The sequence below is a fragment of the Hyaloscypha bicolor genome (assembly GCF_002865645.1).
Source record: "Hyaloscypha bicolor E unplaced genomic scaffold K444scaffold_87, whole genome shotgun sequence".
NCBI classification, from domain to species: domain Eukaryota; kingdom Fungi; phylum Ascomycota; class Leotiomycetes; order Helotiales; family Hyaloscyphaceae; genus Hyaloscypha; species Hyaloscypha bicolor.
The window spans coordinates 602,148-620,143 of NW_020194589.1; the positions used below are offsets into that span (position 1 = coordinate 602,148).

General features: G+C 43.3%; 3 protein-coding genes across 3 annotated transcripts; all 3 read right to left on the reverse strand.

The window, feature by feature from the left end:
• Positions 1 to 7,754: 7,754 nt before the first annotated feature.
• K444DRAFT_643536 (MFS general substrate transporter) lies at positions 7,755 to 9,706 on the reverse strand (the record flags this gene model as incomplete). Its single annotated transcript, XM_024884869.1, has 7 exons — positions 7,755 to 7,975; positions 8,029 to 8,184; positions 8,242 to 8,900; positions 8,967 to 9,224; positions 9,280 to 9,332; positions 9,388 to 9,468; positions 9,521 to 9,706. The coding sequence occupies 7 exons, from the start codon at positions 9,704 to 9,706 to the stop codon at positions 7,755 to 7,757; spliced, it is 1,614 nt and encodes a 537-aa protein (XP_024735532.1).
• Positions 9,707 to 12,361: 2,655 nt separating this feature from the next.
• K444DRAFT_413966 (uncharacterized protein) lies at positions 12,362 to 13,352 on the reverse strand. The gene has a single exon (XM_024872639.1). The coding sequence runs from the start codon at positions 13,107 to 13,109 to the stop codon at positions 12,606 to 12,608; it is 504 nt and encodes a 167-aa protein (XP_024735533.1). The 5' UTR covers positions 13,110 to 13,352; the 3' UTR covers positions 12,362 to 12,605.
• Positions 13,353 to 14,919: 1,567 nt separating this feature from the next.
• K444DRAFT_724117 (uncharacterized protein) lies at positions 14,920 to 15,363 on the reverse strand. Its single transcript, XM_024888604.1, has one exon. It carries the CDS (start codon positions 15,319 to 15,321, stop codon positions 15,043 to 15,045), a length of 279 nt encoding a protein of 92 aa, XP_024735534.1. The 5' UTR covers positions 15,322 to 15,363; the 3' UTR covers positions 14,920 to 15,042.
• Positions 15,364 to 17,996: the final 2,633 nt, after the last annotated feature.

The following is a 17,996-nucleotide window of genomic DNA, read 5'->3' on the forward strand; positions in this document are numbered from 1 at the left end:
TATTACTTTCTATTATATATAGTAAAATAGCTATAGATTATAAATAAAAGCTATTAATTTAGAGAAGTCTAGATATTAAGAGAGATATAAATAAATAAGAATATAGCCTAGAATACTTATTATATAATATTTTAATATTTTCCCCAAACTTCTTTAATTAAGCTAGTAATTCCTGAATAAAAAGTTATAATTTTGCCCGTAATAGCTCGGTTTAATAATTAGTAAAAGATATAGAACTCTGGCTATTTAATAAGAGTATAAGAGAAATCAAAGCTTTAGTAATAATTGAGCTATTAAGATAGGCTTCTAGGATCTCGTTATTAAGCTTCTCTCTCTCGCTCGTTCTAGTAGCTTATTAGTAATATTACTTTAATTATAAATTAACTACTACTTGGTTCTTGCTTAAAACCTTCTTAATAATAATCTAGTAATAGTCTTTTAAGTACTTCTTTATATTCTCTATAATAGAAGTACTATATGGCGATTTTTCTGAATTAGTATAATAAGTATAATAAAGATAAGCTTGGTTCTTCTTCTCAGTAAGAGAATAATAGTACTTCCAAGTAGGAGATCTCTATTTTGTATGATTCTGGGAAGTCGAAATTGATTCTGCTAAAGCGGAAGCTAAAAAGGAAGAGTCTAGTTCAGATAGAGAAGACATTTTGAGAGTGTAATCTAAATGGAATCGTAATGTGAGGTGAGAGAAGCAAAGAGAGTAAAAATTAAAGGGTGCGGGGTAGAAAGCGGTGTGAGAATTGATTCGGTATCAATACGTATCAATATTAGTAATACCTGAGTAATACCATCCAGTATTGATACCGTATCGATGCCTCAGGTATCGTTGCCAAGCCTGGCGCAGCCTCACACCGCCGATACCTGCTCGTCAGGGCAGACTGAAATCCGCACGGTGGACGATGAATGTAGACAGTGGATACCGTACCGTAATCTATCAAGATAAGCGAGGCTGCGAGAAATGTACTGTCCACTTCTTACAATACGTCGCGATTTTTGCCGCTTGATTTGCGGAGTGCTCAGAGGTTTCTCAACCAGAACATAGCATCTCATACTGCACCCTCCTGTGCAGCCGCCCTTGTATCTTGCTTATATTGGCGCCCGATCGCACATCAGCTGCCAATAAGAGCACCGGTCTAAGCGAAATTGTATGCTGAATTCAAGATCCAGAACAGGGGAAGTAGTTCTAAGCGAATATTAAAAGCTGGCTTTCGCTTCATGCGAGAACTCGAAAAGGGGGATCACGTGATAGAAAAGGGTACCACTTATTGAACTATTGAATCTAAAGAAGGTTGCTATCTGGGAGGTGTGAACGGTAGTAAAAGCATGATTTGAACATTTCCTCCTAAATCATCTAGGCAGTCTTCCTAAATGTTACAAGCGACAGGTGCTAAGTGGCGAAGCTATCATTTCCCGAAAAAACACTTACGGCCAATTTATCTTCCTAGCCATTCCTTCAAATGTTTTGCGCTTCCCTCAAAACTCAAAATAAAGCCAATAAATTTCATCTAGACAATACAAAAGAGCAACAAATCCCTCCACTCCACATCTCTCGCTCGCAAAATTAGTCTTCAGCCACGTTAGCTCCAAGAGATTTGATGATTCGGCCATCACTACGGTATATTATTGTACCGTTGGAGTAACGAAAAATTTCCAAGGCGGAAATGGAGCAGCACTGCCTCATTTGGGGTTTTAAATTCCCTCTGGAGACTTGTGATTACTCAAACATCAAGAAGTTTTGTTGCACATCTCTCCGGGCCGACCGGATATCCGCAGACGAAAGGGACGAGACGGACGGATATACGTTCGCCAAGATACAGGATGTTTAGTCAAAGTGGATAGAATGGGGCCAGGCCGAGAGCTGGTAGGATGGTGGACGGATCTGGCGGCGTTCCCAATGGACTTGGCTCCGGACCGTTCGGATATATCCTGTCGCTGTAAGGGGAGCGAAATTTGTACCTGTGGTACTTGCAAATTTATCTTCTCTCTGCCAAATTCTTGAGCGAAATGCGAACAGATTTAGAGAGCTAACGCTATGGCAGGAGTATATATAGTATTACAATAATAAATGGGGAGGTCTAACTGAGATGGAGACGGGCCCAACCCCGCAATTCCCAGAGAACATCACTGAGCTTAATTCCAACAGATTTACCAATCCCAACCTCTAAACATCGAAGCATTGCCACTCAGAACTGTTCGGAGTCCGAACGCAGCTCTCCAGTCGTTCCGCTCTTCCGCTCGCTCCATAAGCCGCCACCCGCCTCTCGCCTCTCGCCTCTCACCAAATCTCATCTCAATCCCATAATAAACCCAAATCTCACCTCATCTGAATCCTGAAACCTCCTCTGCACCAATAATTCGTATAAAAGAAAAGAAAAGAAGGGAGCTTTGTTGCAGATAGCATTCGGCGCCGGAAACATGGGAAGCCCGACTGCGACGGAATCGGGTCTTTGGGAATCCCGAACGTTCATGTTACAATATTGTGATTGGTAGAGATCTCCATAAAGGAGTTCCAAGAGAGGATTTGTGAAATATTACTGTGCATGCAAAATTGAGGTGAACGCGTCCTGCGTTCGGAACCGGTTCTGCGCCTAGGAATGTGAGCTTCGTAACTCGTAAGTTCTACAGCCTGCATCATTCAGTATTCTTGGATGAATCGAATTGAAATCACCCCATGTAAGCTTCGTACGGGAGCTTCGTATGGCTAGTGGTTGAATTTCACGAATTAATGTGCATGCATATGAATTAGAGGTGTGCTGCTTGGAGATGTGCGGTTTGGCAGCGGTTTGGCGGAGCCCTGGCCTTGGTTTTTGAGGATCGGGGTCATGAAACCACGCCGTGGCTTGCAGACCCGCCGCTAAATATTTGATAGGTAAAGCCTGAAGTCACCAAACCGACGAGCCAGTTAGGTAACCGCACAAAAAATTATTCTGCTTCACCAGCACTTGTAATCTTCGCTGTGAATTCTTCAATTCTTCTGCTCTCTTAACACTAACAAGGCCACAAAGCCTTCGACCGATTTCCGTCCTTCGGCGTCACAATTCAAATTCGCTTACACCAGAGGGCATCCCTCGCACTTCTCGACCTTCAAAATTATTTCTCAAAACGCCATCCAATCGAACTCTTGTGCCTGAATTCGAACCTTCAATGGCGTCCGGGGTAGCGTTAATGCTAGCAAATCATAATCAGGAATTGGCTGAGCTCTTCGACCTCATTGTGAATTCCCCTCCCGCCCTGGGGCCCAACGGTCATGCCAGCAGAATGCGACCCACATGTAAGATTACACCATACCGCAAGCCTGTATGCCAGGTTTTCATCCATTATGATTATCGGGCTGACGCTGGGTTTTTCATTTTATCACTCTTCATTGCGTCAGGCCTAAAAGAGAGTCGCCCCCGCTTTTAAACCACCTCGCTGAAGCTACGCCTGAGGACAGAGAGGACGAATTAATGATGTTTTGCAAGAAGCGCGGTATTAATGTTGAAAAGATAGAGAACTTGAGAAGTGAGAAAGAAGACGGTTATCCTGGGGTTCGAAATAGATAGTTGGTTATAAGGGGTTTGGTAGAGTCGTTAAAGGGCCTGCAAAACTTCATAAAGTTGAGGAAAGAAAAACAATGCCTCACATGGGTGCTTGCGAACTGAGTGGTGTATATAAGTTTCTAAACAGATACTTGTGCTAAAATTGAGTGTCATATTGCCTCCTCGCGCCCAAGGATAAAGTTTTATGGAGTCGTAGAGCGTCTTAACCCTAGTGGGTGCCTCTGTTCAACTGCTATGCCATCCTTAAAACGGTATTCGTTTTTTCTGCTGAATATCGTCCGGTTGTAAATGAAGCTTTAATATCTCTGCTGCAAAAATCATTTTTCCAAACGGATAAGGTAGATTTCATCTCTTGTTGCTTCCTACAATCCCCATGGTCAGGACTAAAGTTCATGAATCGAGGTATTACCACAGCTCCCCTCTCTTTCTGAGAGCGGGCCCGCCTCCAGCTTCACGTCGAACAAGTCGACATTACAATACTCGAAAATCGCGGCCCCGCAGGCATTCAACGATGACATAGAAACAATTGTTAAGCTTCATTTTCATCTCGGGGGGATTGCGCCTCCCACATAACATTGCGCAAGCCGATAATCCAGTTCTTGAGAAACACAGAGGCCAGACAATGTTCGAACTTATCCTGGAGTGTAAATTAAACGGGATCATTGATACAACAAACAGAATTCAGGTATGGGCGGCGACGTTGAATATTGACCGGGAACTCGGGCTGGAATTATAAGATGGACTGGATGGTAATTCCAACTGAAGCTGAGCATTCTCGGGTTTGCATGATTACGGAAATACGCCATGACCTTTGATTGACCTCTAAATGTTCGTAGGTAAAGCCGAAGCCCACCGTCCTTGCATCCGAGCCTCCTTCTCAGTTTCCCAGAAAAATATCTCCCTTCTCCCCTCCCACATTCTCCCTCCGTCTAACTTTACCACCATTGGCCTGACAGATCATCTGCAACCTCTCCTCTCTTTCCTCGGGTGTGGCTTCTGCTAGTTCCATGGCGAACTTGTGGTCGACCTCCCTGCCATCTGAGACAAGCCACAATCCCATCATGACACAACACAGCGTAATATATAGCAATTCAGCAAGGTAAAACTTCATCCAAAGTTCATTGGTAGCGTCCAGATAGGCTTGGCATTCAACAGGGAGGTCGGCCTCAGGGTAAGAATTAACGGTGAAGACGTCCGATGTTACAAACTCGATTATATAGGGTAGAGTGAGGAAGATGCTGAACATCGCGGTGTTGAATCCAGCTACAGGAGCTGGTATGTGATAATTGGATAGCGGTGTTCTGCGAGGTAGAAGGGGAATGCCTCGAGGGGCGAGAGGACTGAGTGCTGGGTGACTTTTGGTTGCCTCTGGGTAGAGTGCGTTGCTAAATAAATGCCTGATGATTGAAACCGGCGATATGTTTTGTGGCTTGTGGATATCGAGTTGGGGTATAGAGAGGGACTGAAAAATTCGCAATGATTATTTGAAGTGTGTGCGAAGAAGAGTAAAGTCTTTATAGCTTCATGCCGGCAGCTAGTCCTCGCTGACGTCCATGGGGGCTTCAGACTTTGCCAGCCTGAATCTAGCGGCCACCCTACGGAAAGCCGTAGTTCTAAGCGCCACTGAACTTCGCACTAGGCACGTAGCATGCTTCACCCCACCAAAAATCCCACGCACACCACGCCCCCTCTCCCTGTGCCTCTATTACTACTTAAATATTGACTCTCTCTCTCTCTCTCTCTCTTTAATTCTTGCTTCGATATAGATAAGAATAGGGCTAGGAGAGAGGGGGTGAGGGCGAGTGATGTGGGGAGAGCGAGCGAGTTAAAACGTGGGTCACGAGGAAAAGAGGGCCCTATGATTATAGGCTTCTTGTTACTAAATTTTAGGGCGATGGTCACTAGATTATAGGCTATAGGTACTGGAAAATTAGTGCTTGAAATTTTCGTAGGGTGCGGCACAGATTTTTGGTAAGCTCCTCTCGCTCGTTACCTCCGCCCCGCGCCCCCTCCTCCCACCCGAAGATCGAGAGCTCGCTTCCTAGCCCTACCAAAAGGCCTGTAACCCGAAATAGGCTTATCAACGTTGCAACATCCGTTCTATTGCAGAATTCCATCTTCTATTTCGACACAGCTCTTCGACGTCGCCGGCCGGCACTGCGGCAGCAACAGCTGGCCTGTGTCTGCTGCATCGATAGAGCTCTGAAATATGCTTCTTTGGCCTCGAATATAGTTTTGAGTTCTTTTGTCTTGGGATTTGGAATATCTGACTTATTTGCACTAAGCCAGACGATGTTTCTTTGATTCTCAATATCTTATTATTGGCAAATGTATTACCAGAATACTATGATAGGGCTGAGTACCAATTCTATCTCGTGCGAGTTGTCAAGTGACATATAATACCACAAATGAAAAGAGATGCCCCATTTTCGGAGAAACAGGGAAATTCCTCACCGTCTTTTTCTGTGTCGATTGCTTCATTTTAATTCAGGGGGCTATAGGTTGAGACTGAATCATACATGCATGGATGGGGGAGTTGGGGCACCAACGATTGCCCATCCCCGCGCAATTGCACACGTCTTCCTCCCGCCTCAGTCAATAGGAGTTATTCCTCTAATCTCATAGATTCATTTCCAATGTCTCCCGGGAGGGATGAAATTCCAGGCGGCCTGCGCTTTGGGTTGTGTCGAGGTAATAGGCTTTCAATATGGCAGGTACGACGACTGTCACTGCCTTCCGCTGCCTCCACATATCTCTTTGCAGCATCTTCGCGTTCGGAGAGAGAAGGGAAAATATTTCAATTCAACAAGACGATACCGCAACGAACGAAACCGAAGTAGCAGCGCACCCGCAGACTCCACACGACACGCCGCACAAAAACGATATCTCCTCTCGCCTCTCTTCTCACAACAAAACAGACAAAAAACGACCGACAAAATCACACCACAGCTCTAGCATAGGAGGGTGCCCTCAAACAAAAGGACAAGCAGTTGGTCAGGCCGCTCCGCTCCCGCGCGAATCCCGCCATTAGCTCGAGCGCATCTGAATCATCCAGCAGCAGCTCTGCCAGAACAAGAAGACAAGGGAGCACACCAGATCCATCGGCACCAGCGGCGCTATCTCCCCTTTATTCGAACCACCTCGCCACAACCGAGCACAAATATTCGAGTACATCGGTACCTAGCAGAACCTAAGAAGCGTTGAGGACCGAACGAGCGGCGCCCATACTCTCTCTCTCTCTCTGTTTTATGGACTGGGAGCGAAGAATCTAACGAATGCTGAGTTTTGATGGCAATGGCAATGGCGAGTGCGATCAGCACAAATTGTAATAGCAACAAGAGAACCGAGGTTGCCTTGCGCTGGGTTCGAGAAGGTGGTGGTTTGCCACACAGGGCGTTGAAAGCGTTGAAGACCGAACGTGCGAGGGTATAGGTAGAACAGCACCACTGTACGTAAGTCAACCTTCTGCAAGATTCCGAATCTGCTGTCAAATTAGGATACTGACGGCAGAAATCTCGGCCAATTGCCAGCTCCAAGTGCAGCTCGTCGAGGAGCCACATATCCCAAAACCGCCCTCGAAACACACCACGACGGCCACAAACTTTACGACGTAGTAGGCGAAGAGGAGTTCGTTGAACATTGTTCTGATGAAAAGGGGGTTTTGATGGGAGATTGGGAGAAACGATTTCCAGACAAGAAAGTTATTGGAACTTCTGTGATGGCTGACGTTCTCTACAGACTGTTCACTCGCTCTAAAGTCGCCCGAAAATAGAGTTCACCCATCGTCACCTTCATCAATCTCCCCAGCAACCCAAAACGCGCAAGCGGTCTCCCAATTCAACTTTTGCCATCAACTCTTGATTCTTATCCAACCCGGAGACCGTCTATCTTCTCGCCTTTCACGTTCTCACTGCTTTTAACATTGACATGGGCTTCCTCGCAGACTCTTACCAATTCCTCCTCAAACCTTCAAGCGTTATAATCTCAATAATTCCTTTCAATTCCAAAAATAGTCTTCTAGTTTATTTTCTTCCTGTATAACAGTAAAACCTTTGATTCATTAGAATAAAATCTTGCCATGAGGCTGCCAGATTACTCACAACTAATCCAACAGAGGCTAACAAACCGGCCAAGAGAGCAATGCAACTAATGATCCAACTAGAACCTAGTTAGTCATTTCCACGCAGACTATTGGATGGGTTAGATGTACGCTGGGCGCATTGCAGACACCAGTACACCGAGCGCCGTATCGCGAATGTGCGCTGGTACAATATCAAAGAACATACCACTTTGGCCCGATAAAGCACGCTCAATTTCTTCTTTAGAGCTATTCGGCAACAATTTTGTTAATCCCTGAATAGCAATGTTCGTGAATAATGAGCTAGAGACAGAGAGAGAAAAAGCTATAGCGCCAGTTTGTGCTGAGACAAATATGTAAGTAGCATTTAGCCAACAATTAGGGGAGAGCACATACAGATAATAATGAAAGCTAGAGCTCCTTGGGTTTCAAATTCGGGTGTATATGGCAAGATCAGGGTGTAGCCGATCTGTATATAAGTACCCATTCCAGCCCCAATCAGCGCTTGGGAAATATAAATGGTCAAAGGATTTGTAGTCAGTTTGAGTAGAACTGTGAGGTTCAGTTAGTAGAGTGAAATATCTCTACTAGAGGAGTTAGTGTACTTACCCATTAAAATCATCCCTGGAAGTGCAACCAAACTTCCTACAATTGGCCAGAACTCGAGATACCCAATCCTTGGCATCTGATATCCCGACAGCGACAACCCTAGCGACATTGCAAAAATCATAGGGAGCAAGCGTAGTGCCGCCATCAACGCGCTATCTCCTCTACTAAATTGGAAATAAAGTGAAACAAAATTGGTTGGAACAAACCCGGCAATGCTGCTTGATGCACTGATTACAAAAATCAAGCAGGCTTCTGGTATGAACAGCATTTTGACCGGGAAGAGACGGTCTTTCGGACTCGTGAAGATACACAAGCCTTGTTGGAAAGCCAATAGAACAAGCGAGGCTCCAGCAGTAATAAAGATGGTGATGCTCGTGGCGGAGTTCCACAAGAACCGCGTGCCACCAAAGTTCACCCCCGTAAAAAGTGAGACTATTGCACTAATGCTCAGGATCCAACCTAATGCATCCAATTTTCGAAGTCGAACTAGGGGTGGCACGCCTGGGAAGGGGTGAATGTTTGGAAGGAGATATATGTAGACCGGTGTGAAAAGCGCGCACACGATCAGGTTGATATAGAATCCCCACCTCCAGGCAGTTTTCCCCAGGGCGCCACCAATTAATGGTCCAAGTATGCGCCCAATACTCCAAAAAAGTCCACTATAATAAAGTGTAAGTCTGGATTGGCCCAGAGAGGTGTGCGAAGTATACGAAGGAAATGCTCACATAGCGCCCAAATACACTGGTCTCTCTTTTACATCTATCGTGGCTGTGAGAATAGTCATGATACCCGTGTAGACCCCGGTACCTCCTGCGCCGGCAAGAACTCGACCAATAATGAGGGTATTCATACTCCATGCAGCGCCACATAATGTGGAACCTAGAATGAACGTCGTAAGAAATCCTAGATAGAGGTGTTTTGCGTTATAGAGGCTGTATAACTGCCCAACCGGCAGAATAAGAGACAATGCTCCTAGACCAAAACTACCCTTCACTGTCAGTAGAGATTTGATGCCTTAAGAATGTCGGTCTGACCTACCCCACGAATACCCACGGTAGCTTCGATGCTTCCCCAAGTTCGCTGACCATAATCTGAAGAGTAGAGAGGTCTTAGCATGAGGCGTCATCAACGGAGGGGGAGGCTGACTGGGATAATAATAGTCGTTACGCTTTTGTCGATGCAGTAAAAGAACATAGCAGACGCAAGGGCGGTAACATATAGGACCCACTGTCATATCAATCAGGGCACAGCCTACGTGGTGATTAACTGACAAACTTACTCGCCATCCACGCACACTCTCTCCCTGAATTTCTTTTTTATCTTGAGGCAGGCCATTCTCCTCGAGATCCAGTTCAAGAGCTAGAGTTCTGGGACCCTCGAGCTCAAACGATGAGGATGAATCCCACTTAGTAAGCAGTTTTTCTGAATCTGGATCCTTCAAAGGCTGGTCCCCACTTTGTAGCATTTTCGGACGTCGTCGACAATGCCAACAAAAATAAAAAATAAAAATAAAGACAGAAAAGCAAAGATAAAGGAGGTGAAAGGAAGATAATTGTTCACTTAAGGTTCTTGTACGGAATCTCTCAAAAGTTAAACTTGCCTGAAACTACAACTTGAACTTTCTTTCAGAGAACGGCCGTGCACATGAGTATGAGGGAAGGTGGCCTTGAAAACCGTGTGGAACACCAAAACCGCTATGATTAGAAAATTGCACCGAATCTCGACGGAATACTTAAAACTCTTTAAAAATATTTTGAGTAATAGAAAAGGAGGAGATCTAACTTTCGCGAAATTTTTACAATAATTAAATTTGAGGCGGAATTGTGAGAATTTCTGTATTGCGAGGGTCAAGATTACGCTCGTCCTCGCTTAGCGTATTGAACGAGTTGAATACAGTCGATCCGATCCAAAAGCGACAAAATGAAAAAAGTCTACCAAAATACTAACTAATGTAAATCGTATTAATCGGAATTATCGTATATCTTATAGTAATTGATTTCCTGGTCTCCGATTTTTAATACCTTTAATATTACGGGAGTTACAAAGCACGTGATCATTTTTATACGAGCTCGCATAGAAATTTTCGCGTTTTATATAGGTAAAAAATTACACCTTGTATAATATACGAGGTTGCACGTGATTAAAATCATGAACTTTTTATACTTTATACTTTCTTTACTAATAACTCTCCAAAGTTTAAGCTCTTACTATATATACTAAGCTTATAGAAGCTTAAGGGGCCTTATAAGGCCTTTTAAGTCTAAGTTTAATTTATTATTTACTTAGGTACACGTGACTTTCGTAAAATATTTTCGCGTTTTGTATGGTCAAAAATCAAAAAAGTTAAAAACGTCCGTGCACTTTAAACCTCAATTACTAATTAACCACAAATCGCATTAATAATCTGATTAATAAGTTTTATTCGCCTGGTTCTTTTCTATAATTACATTACTTAGTATTAATTAATTGGGGTTGTGGTTAAAAAGTTATTATGGATACAAAAAGGCGACCCTTTTGTCGATTTTGGATCGGACCGACTGTAGACCTTCTTTCCATCATGGCTGTCATTGATGTATCGAATATTGCAAACAGCCTTGCGGTACACGTGAAGGATTAGCTTCAGCCACACACCTGACGCTTGGAAAAAGAAAATAGCCGATACTCCCTCTGCATGTGAGCTCAGAAAATATGGCTTGACCCCAGCATCAAGATCATTATAGAGGCGCTCAATATCGTCGTTAGAGATTCGAGCCCTTGATATTTCTGTTCAGGATGAACGTTCCACTTAGGGCCCGTTTCGCATGGCTGCACGTCTTTCATTTGCTGGTAATCGCGATAACCAAATACCAGCTTTCATTACTTGATAATCAAAGCTAGTAAATGCATTAATTAAAGTATTTCGCAAAATGTAGAACTGAATATTATTATAATTACTGTGACGGCTGGTGTCACATGGTTGATACGGACGTGGTTTCAGCCAAAGGGGTTGGTTTTAGCTAAGGTTCCAAGCTATGGTTCAAACCAAGCTCGCTTCCAAAGCTCGGCGTTTCAGTGGTCTTGGCCATACCTACTTATCCACTGCCACACCTCACTCCTTCCTCCTTAGCTTTAAATTCTCAAGACATAGGAAATCATTGATCTTTGAGCCTCGTTCCATTGCTCTATTCCTGCCGTCACAATTACGGAGGTTTTAGCTTCATCTCCGCTAGCGTTTTAGCCCCTATTTTCAGCCTCACTAATTTCCTCTGTAATAATTCGTGTTGCTCCCTATAATTATAGCGTCTTATAGCCTAGAAATATTTAATTATTATATAGAAAAGTAATTAATAAAAGAACTACACATTATATTACTTACTACTAAATAAATTAATATAAGATATATTCTACTAGAATCGCAAAATATAAAGCTTTAGAGAGAATTTATGCCCTAGAGAGGCCTATAAAGGTAGTAAAAGCTAGTATTCAAATGCTTAGCATCTACAGAACCACCTATAATAGGTGGTTCTATGGATACTAAGATTAGTATGGGAGCGATTACTAGTATTTGAATACTAGTGACTATTACTAGTAAATAAAAATATACGAAACACTTTTTTTTTAAATAAACAAATAATGTCTATCCCTGTATGCCGAAAAAACTAGTATACCGAAAAAACTTTATAGTCGAGGGGTCTTAAAACTCCACTACTTAAATATATAAAGTTGTAATTAGTATGCTACTATTCTCTAGCTATCTCTCTATAAGGCCTCGACTAGCAGTCAGAAAATTACTGCAGTTTAGCTGTGCTATTCATTGACCTGCTGAGAGCATCCAAAGCTACTTTAGCGGCTAACCCTTGTTCTGTCATGACTATCAACCTGTAACTGGAATCCGGGGCCGTAGCATAAAGCTTCTATTAAGGTTGAATATAATTCCAAGGTTTGAAGACAAGCAGTACACGAAAACCTACCTGCCGGATGTATCCGGACAAAAGTGGGAGGCACGCAAAATGCCAATAAGCGAGGATAGATTTATCGCCTGGCTTATACAGTATTCACAGCCACGCTAGTCGTATTTTGCAACACATTTTACAGTCATCACGTGAATTTGAAGCGTAGTGTGGCGCGGTCGTGTGTGAAAGCCAAATATTAACTGGCTAAATTATTGTAAGAGTCTCCAGTGAATCGCCAAGCATCTCTAATACAACAGGAAGCTGCTCTTCACTTATTTCAACTCGAGCAAAACCAAATCGTTTCCATCGCTGCTGGCAAGAACCGTTGTCATTAGTATCTTCTGGTTCTAATAAAATGAAACTCAGTAAGTGCATTCTCGGAAACCTGGTGTGCATCAAGAGTGCGCCTGATGCCTCCACTACTGCGTGACCCTATCCAATTCTTGTGTTATCGTCTGGAGAGTCAATAATGGCGTGGCCAGGCCCAGTCAACGTATCTCCTTTTTCAAGAGTTATATTTGTGCGTGCTCCGGGGTCCTGGACATCTTTGGGTATGCTGACCCGAAATAGTATCGTTGCTAATTCAAGGTATCCGTCAGATACCTGGCCATAAGGATCTGTTGAGGACGGCACGCATTGCGCAGACAAAACTTGGGCTGTGAAGAGACTGCCATGTCTAAATGCCTCCCTGCGCAAGTGGAACACTATCTCACCATCAACTGCGGCCCATGACCAGCTCGGTGCTCGATACTTGATTGGTCTTCTGTGTCCTATTGGTCGGGCAAAGGGACCAGAATTCACTGCCCAGCCCAACTGTACCACGAGATCTGATTCCCACAGGCCAGCGCAGTATTTCCCAGGAGGTGTTGATTTGTTCGCCTTGAGTTCGAATTCATGAGCTACACCAGATAACGCCGGGAGTTTGTCCTTTTGCATAGTGAGCCACAACCTCGAGTAATGTTGTACAATAGTCGTCCATCTTCGGGTAGCGCTTATCACGGCTTGGAACCCGTCTCCTCCATACGAATGTTTATCCCCACATTCGCAAATAGTGACCCCGTTTTGGCAGCTCCAGGAAAGTTCATGCTGGTTGAAGTAAAGAGCTCGTTTTGACAAGAAACGCTCTTGAAACACCCAACCTCTACTTAGTAAAGGAAGGCGTTTAAGATGAAGTTCAGGGATAGCAAATACACTTCCTGAAAATCCTCCGTTAACTTTCAAGTTGATTTTCTGGGGAGGTTTTGGAGCTCGAAACAAGCCCCATGGCTGTCAGAAGAAGCAGCGGCTGCTAGCGTGAGGATCGCTCCTGAGTATATCGAAGCCATCTTGGCTGATTCTTCTGCCCAGTCGCCTTCATCATCTTGAATGATACAAAGAGAATCAATCCACAAGTGTCGGACATACAATTGTCGACTGAATTGAATGGCATCCTGGAAAGTTTTCGGTAGATTTTTCCACGGTATGCCAACTTTATGCGAGGCTATGGATTGGCTGGTAGTACACAAAGGACTAGTAACACCCCAACGATGGCTCAAGCAGATGTACTGCTCGTTTTCTTGGGTATTTTCGCGTAAAGCAATCGTGTCATTATTCGAGCCAAGAAATATCGTCCTTTTGGGCAGAACCGGCCTTGCGGAGGGAGTCTGCTGGCATGAGTCATGGCTTCCTAAGCATTGCCTCAGCCAAGATTTCGCAATTTTCAGCGATGCCAGTGAAGACGTATCACTAATATGGTGGTGTAATTTGATCTTGTCCAACGATGGCTCTCCTTCTGACGATGAATACCATCAGCTATGCCACGCCCTATCACAGAAGCAATGATATTAACGCTTGACACTTCCACGTACCTGGCGTTCGATATATATGGAGAGACCTAACGTCATGTCTTATCAGGTTTTTTGGTGATAATGAGAAACTTAAAGCACTAGAACTCCGAGAGAAGGTCGTGTTGATCGCTTGTTTTAGATCCTGAGAATCAATATCGTGCGCATAAAGAAGGTGAAAAGATGAGACAACAACTCTGCATTGCTGGCATCCATTTGTTGCTGAAGCTGCATACTCTTGAAGCTTCTTGTCCGGAAGGTACTGTCCATCTGTGAACAAATTATTACAGGTTGGGCAGGCCACCCTGGGGTAGTAAGTAGGCCTGAACCTGGTGAGTTTCTGAGGACCTTGCCCAACGTGGATGACCTTCGGTAAGCCGAACACCATAGGGGGTGCCAATACGTTGCCTAATATCCACAGGCTGTGCGGTCATGCAATATTTTGGCAAATTCTAGGCGATAGATTCGATGCTGGCTTTAATGCGAATATGGACACAGGGTCTGTCATGTTCAAGATTATGTTTGCGCCTGGACTAACCACGCCAGGCATCGAAGTCATTACTAAGCTGGATGTGGAGTACAGTCGGTCCGACCCAAACACGACAAAACGCTCGCTCTTTTACGCCCATAATAACTTTTCAACCACGACCTTCATTAATTTATACTAAGTGATGCGATTATAGAATAGAACCAGGCGAAAAATACCTATTAATCAGATTTTTGATATAATTTGTGGTTCATTAATAATTAAGGCCTAAAGTGTACGGACCCTTTTTACTTTTTTGATTTTTCGTCATACAAAACGCAAATATATTTGCTCGCTAAGGTCACGTGAGCCCGGACTTTAGGAAGAGATCGCGGCATCTCACTAGCCTTATTATTAATAAAATAATAATAATTAAGCCCTATAAGCTTAAATGAACCTTCCTAAGTACTAAATATAGCTTTTTCTAGTGCCATATATATTATATATATGGTGGGGCTATAATTAAATAGGTTTCAAGCTCACTTTTAGCTGAACTAAATCCATAAACCTAGCTTCTTATTTAGCTACCTTCTTTCCCTTCCTTTTGCATATTATCCCATTCGTCCATTACCTTTTTAGATATCGTTCTATGGCGTTTTTGCTTCTTTACGCACCAAGCAGCTTGTTTAATACTTAATCCCTTCCGGTACGCATCCATCCAGCGGAACGTACGATTACAGAACCTCCGTATGGTTTCAATTGAACAAGCTTCAAGTGCCTCTACCACCTTAGCTTTGGTATCTGGGAAGCTAGTCTTCTTTACTTGACGATATCGAGTTTTGCTATACCCCCAATACATCTCAATTGGGTTGATCTCGCTGTGCAACTATAGGCTTCTCTAAAATAATTATTCATTACACTAGTAAAAAGCTTCCGCTGAACCCAAAAGAGTATCGAATCTTTAAGCTCTACTTCATTACTTGGTTCGATATCTGAATTATCAGAATCATCCTCTATATTAGAGGGTTTCCCATGCCGTTTGTCGATAGTCGCTTGGATTGCAGCTTCTTTAGCTATGGTGAGAACTGTAATTGAATCAAGAGTTGAATCAGCTCGCTTGCGCTTCCGAAGGCTTATAGAGGTAGCCATTGGAAGGAAGTATTCGAAAAGGGCACTTGATTGGGTTTGTGGTTGTTGAGATATTAATATAATTATGGAAGAGCGGTCAACTTAGGGGGGCAGTCACGTGACAGCCAAAGTAAAAAAAATGACCATACAAAGCGCAAAAATATTTACTCGCTTAATTACATATATTATAACTCCCTTAATAATAAAGATATCATAATTTTGAGACTATAGAATTGATTCCTAGCATATATAGTATAGTTTCAATTAATACGATTTATATCAATTGGTATTGTGGTGGTTTTTTTTTTTTTTTGTTGTGTTTGGGTCGGACCGACTGTACCGCGCACCACTCCAGCCAAAGCTGGGCTTCGTGCCTGAGGCTTTATAAATCAGATTACAGCGTAAATGTTATAGGACGTGGGTTCGCACTAACTAGAATTGTCAGCCGAGGTACTCATCCGCGTAGCAACCGTACTTGAATTTTGGCCGCCACAGCACCACAAGGCTAATAACGATTTCTTAAGTAGTGGTAATGTCTCAGAGCTTGGATAAGGCTCCTTTAGAAGTATTAAGGAAAATATAAGCTTGTTAGTGGAGCTGTGGTAGAAGAATACTATTATATAATAAAAGAACTCTCTTTGCAAATTAGGCGCAAAGGCAACAATGTAAAAGCGATTTTCTAGTAAAAGAGGTTTGGAGTACTTAAGAGTAGCTATATAATATGACTAATAAAAGATAGATAATAAGAGATATTGTAATGGGGATATAAAACAAGTAGTAATATAGAGTGTAGAATGGGCTTCCACAGCGTGGGATCACAGCGTACGAGTGAGACGTGGAATTAGAGAGTGAAGGTTAGTTGATTTCTAAGAACTAAGAAGGAGAGAGGGGTAATATAAGCGGACTGCGGACTGTACGGATGTCCGGAGGTCACATGACAGAACCACGTGACCAGGGGATAAAATCCCCACCACAATATTAAGCTACATATAGATTTTAAGATGCTTTAAGTCAAAGTACCCATTATATTTTTCGGCACACCGGTTTTTTCGGCACGCAGGGATGGACGTTACTAGTGTTCAAATACTGACAAATACCAGCATCAAGGGTTGCGAAACAGGGCCTTACTTCGTAGCTCGCGACGCGGTCGTGCCTTCCCCAGAAGTCGCTTGGTCCACCTGAGTCAGCATTAGTTTCGCGCCCGCACTCTTTTAGAGCCCCACCTACCGTGAGGAAAGGGACGCCGAAAATTAGCCTGAAGATCACCCCCTTTTGGAGGCGAGAGAAATCTGGAGTAACTAAGAAATCCACACGACCGAGCACAAGGAACATTTACAGCCAAGTCAATTGGCGTCCTTATGAAATGGGTAGTTCAGCTGAGAAAGGGAAAGGATTATTATCATAGCACGACCCACTGGATTGTGCTTCAAAATTTGTTTGTGCCGAATAGCTTGACTTGGTAGACAGGGGAGTGTGACGAGGCAAGCATAAACAAGCTTAAACGCGTGCGACTGGTAATTCACGGCCTAGATACGGTTTAATTTAAGAACGCTGTGACGGCGAGATCCATGCAATGGCCGAAGGCTCAAAGTTCAGAGAATCTCGTGTATTGAAATACTAAGCTGGAGAGTAAAGGAGGGAGGAATGCCTCGACCTTTAGTAGTGCGTTGCCCATACCTCTAGCTTAGTTCCCTGTTTCAGACCTGTTCCCTGTTTCCTGATTCCTATTCCTGGCAGATCATGCAGTGACGCCAGCCGTCACACTCGCGATTGGGCAATCGGGACCTCGATTGAGCTATCGCTCGTATTGGTATCTGGGGGAGAACAGTGCTAGTATGTAAAGGAGTATTAGATAGGTTGGGAGATCGAGACCTTGGTGTGTTTATAGTTTAAAAGAGCCGTAGTTTCACTTAGATTAAATGCAGTTTTGCTACAGAAGAAGCATGAAATTCTGGGGTAGCAAGAAATTTTCTAGGTTAATTTTAATTTTAGTTAGTAATTGCAACCTAACTGCCAAGATGGTTTGAAAATGAGCTCGCAACGTGGCTAAAAAATAACCGTATTTCATCCAATCTCGCCTTAATCTTCATTAGGATTACTTCTCTCCACATTGTTTCTTATTTCCAAGAAGCAAATTTGGCCCAAAACCTGCAAACCTCGGACTAGTTTATCACGTACTAATATTACTGGTTTTTTATATTTTCTGCAGAGATTTCCTAACTGAATCTTTCTATCGCTTTCAGGCTTTATTGAAAACTTTTGACTAAGGCTTGAGGGAAAGGATTATATATTAGTATAGAATATATATAATACGTCTACAAGTTATTGCTTTCCCAGCTTCTTCTAATAAAAAGTAGTAGGTGTGACGGCAGGAACAGAGCAATGGAACGAGGCTCAAAGATCAAT

Coding starts and splice junctions, on each gene's coding strand:
- K444DRAFT_413966 (XM_024872639.1), bottom strand. CDS start 13,109: ATGCAAAAGGACAAACTCCCGGCGTTATCTGGTGTAGCTCATGAATTC.
- K444DRAFT_724117 (XM_024888604.1), bottom strand. CDS start 15,321: ATGTATTGGGGGTATAGCAAAACTCGATATCGTCAAGTAAAGAAGACT.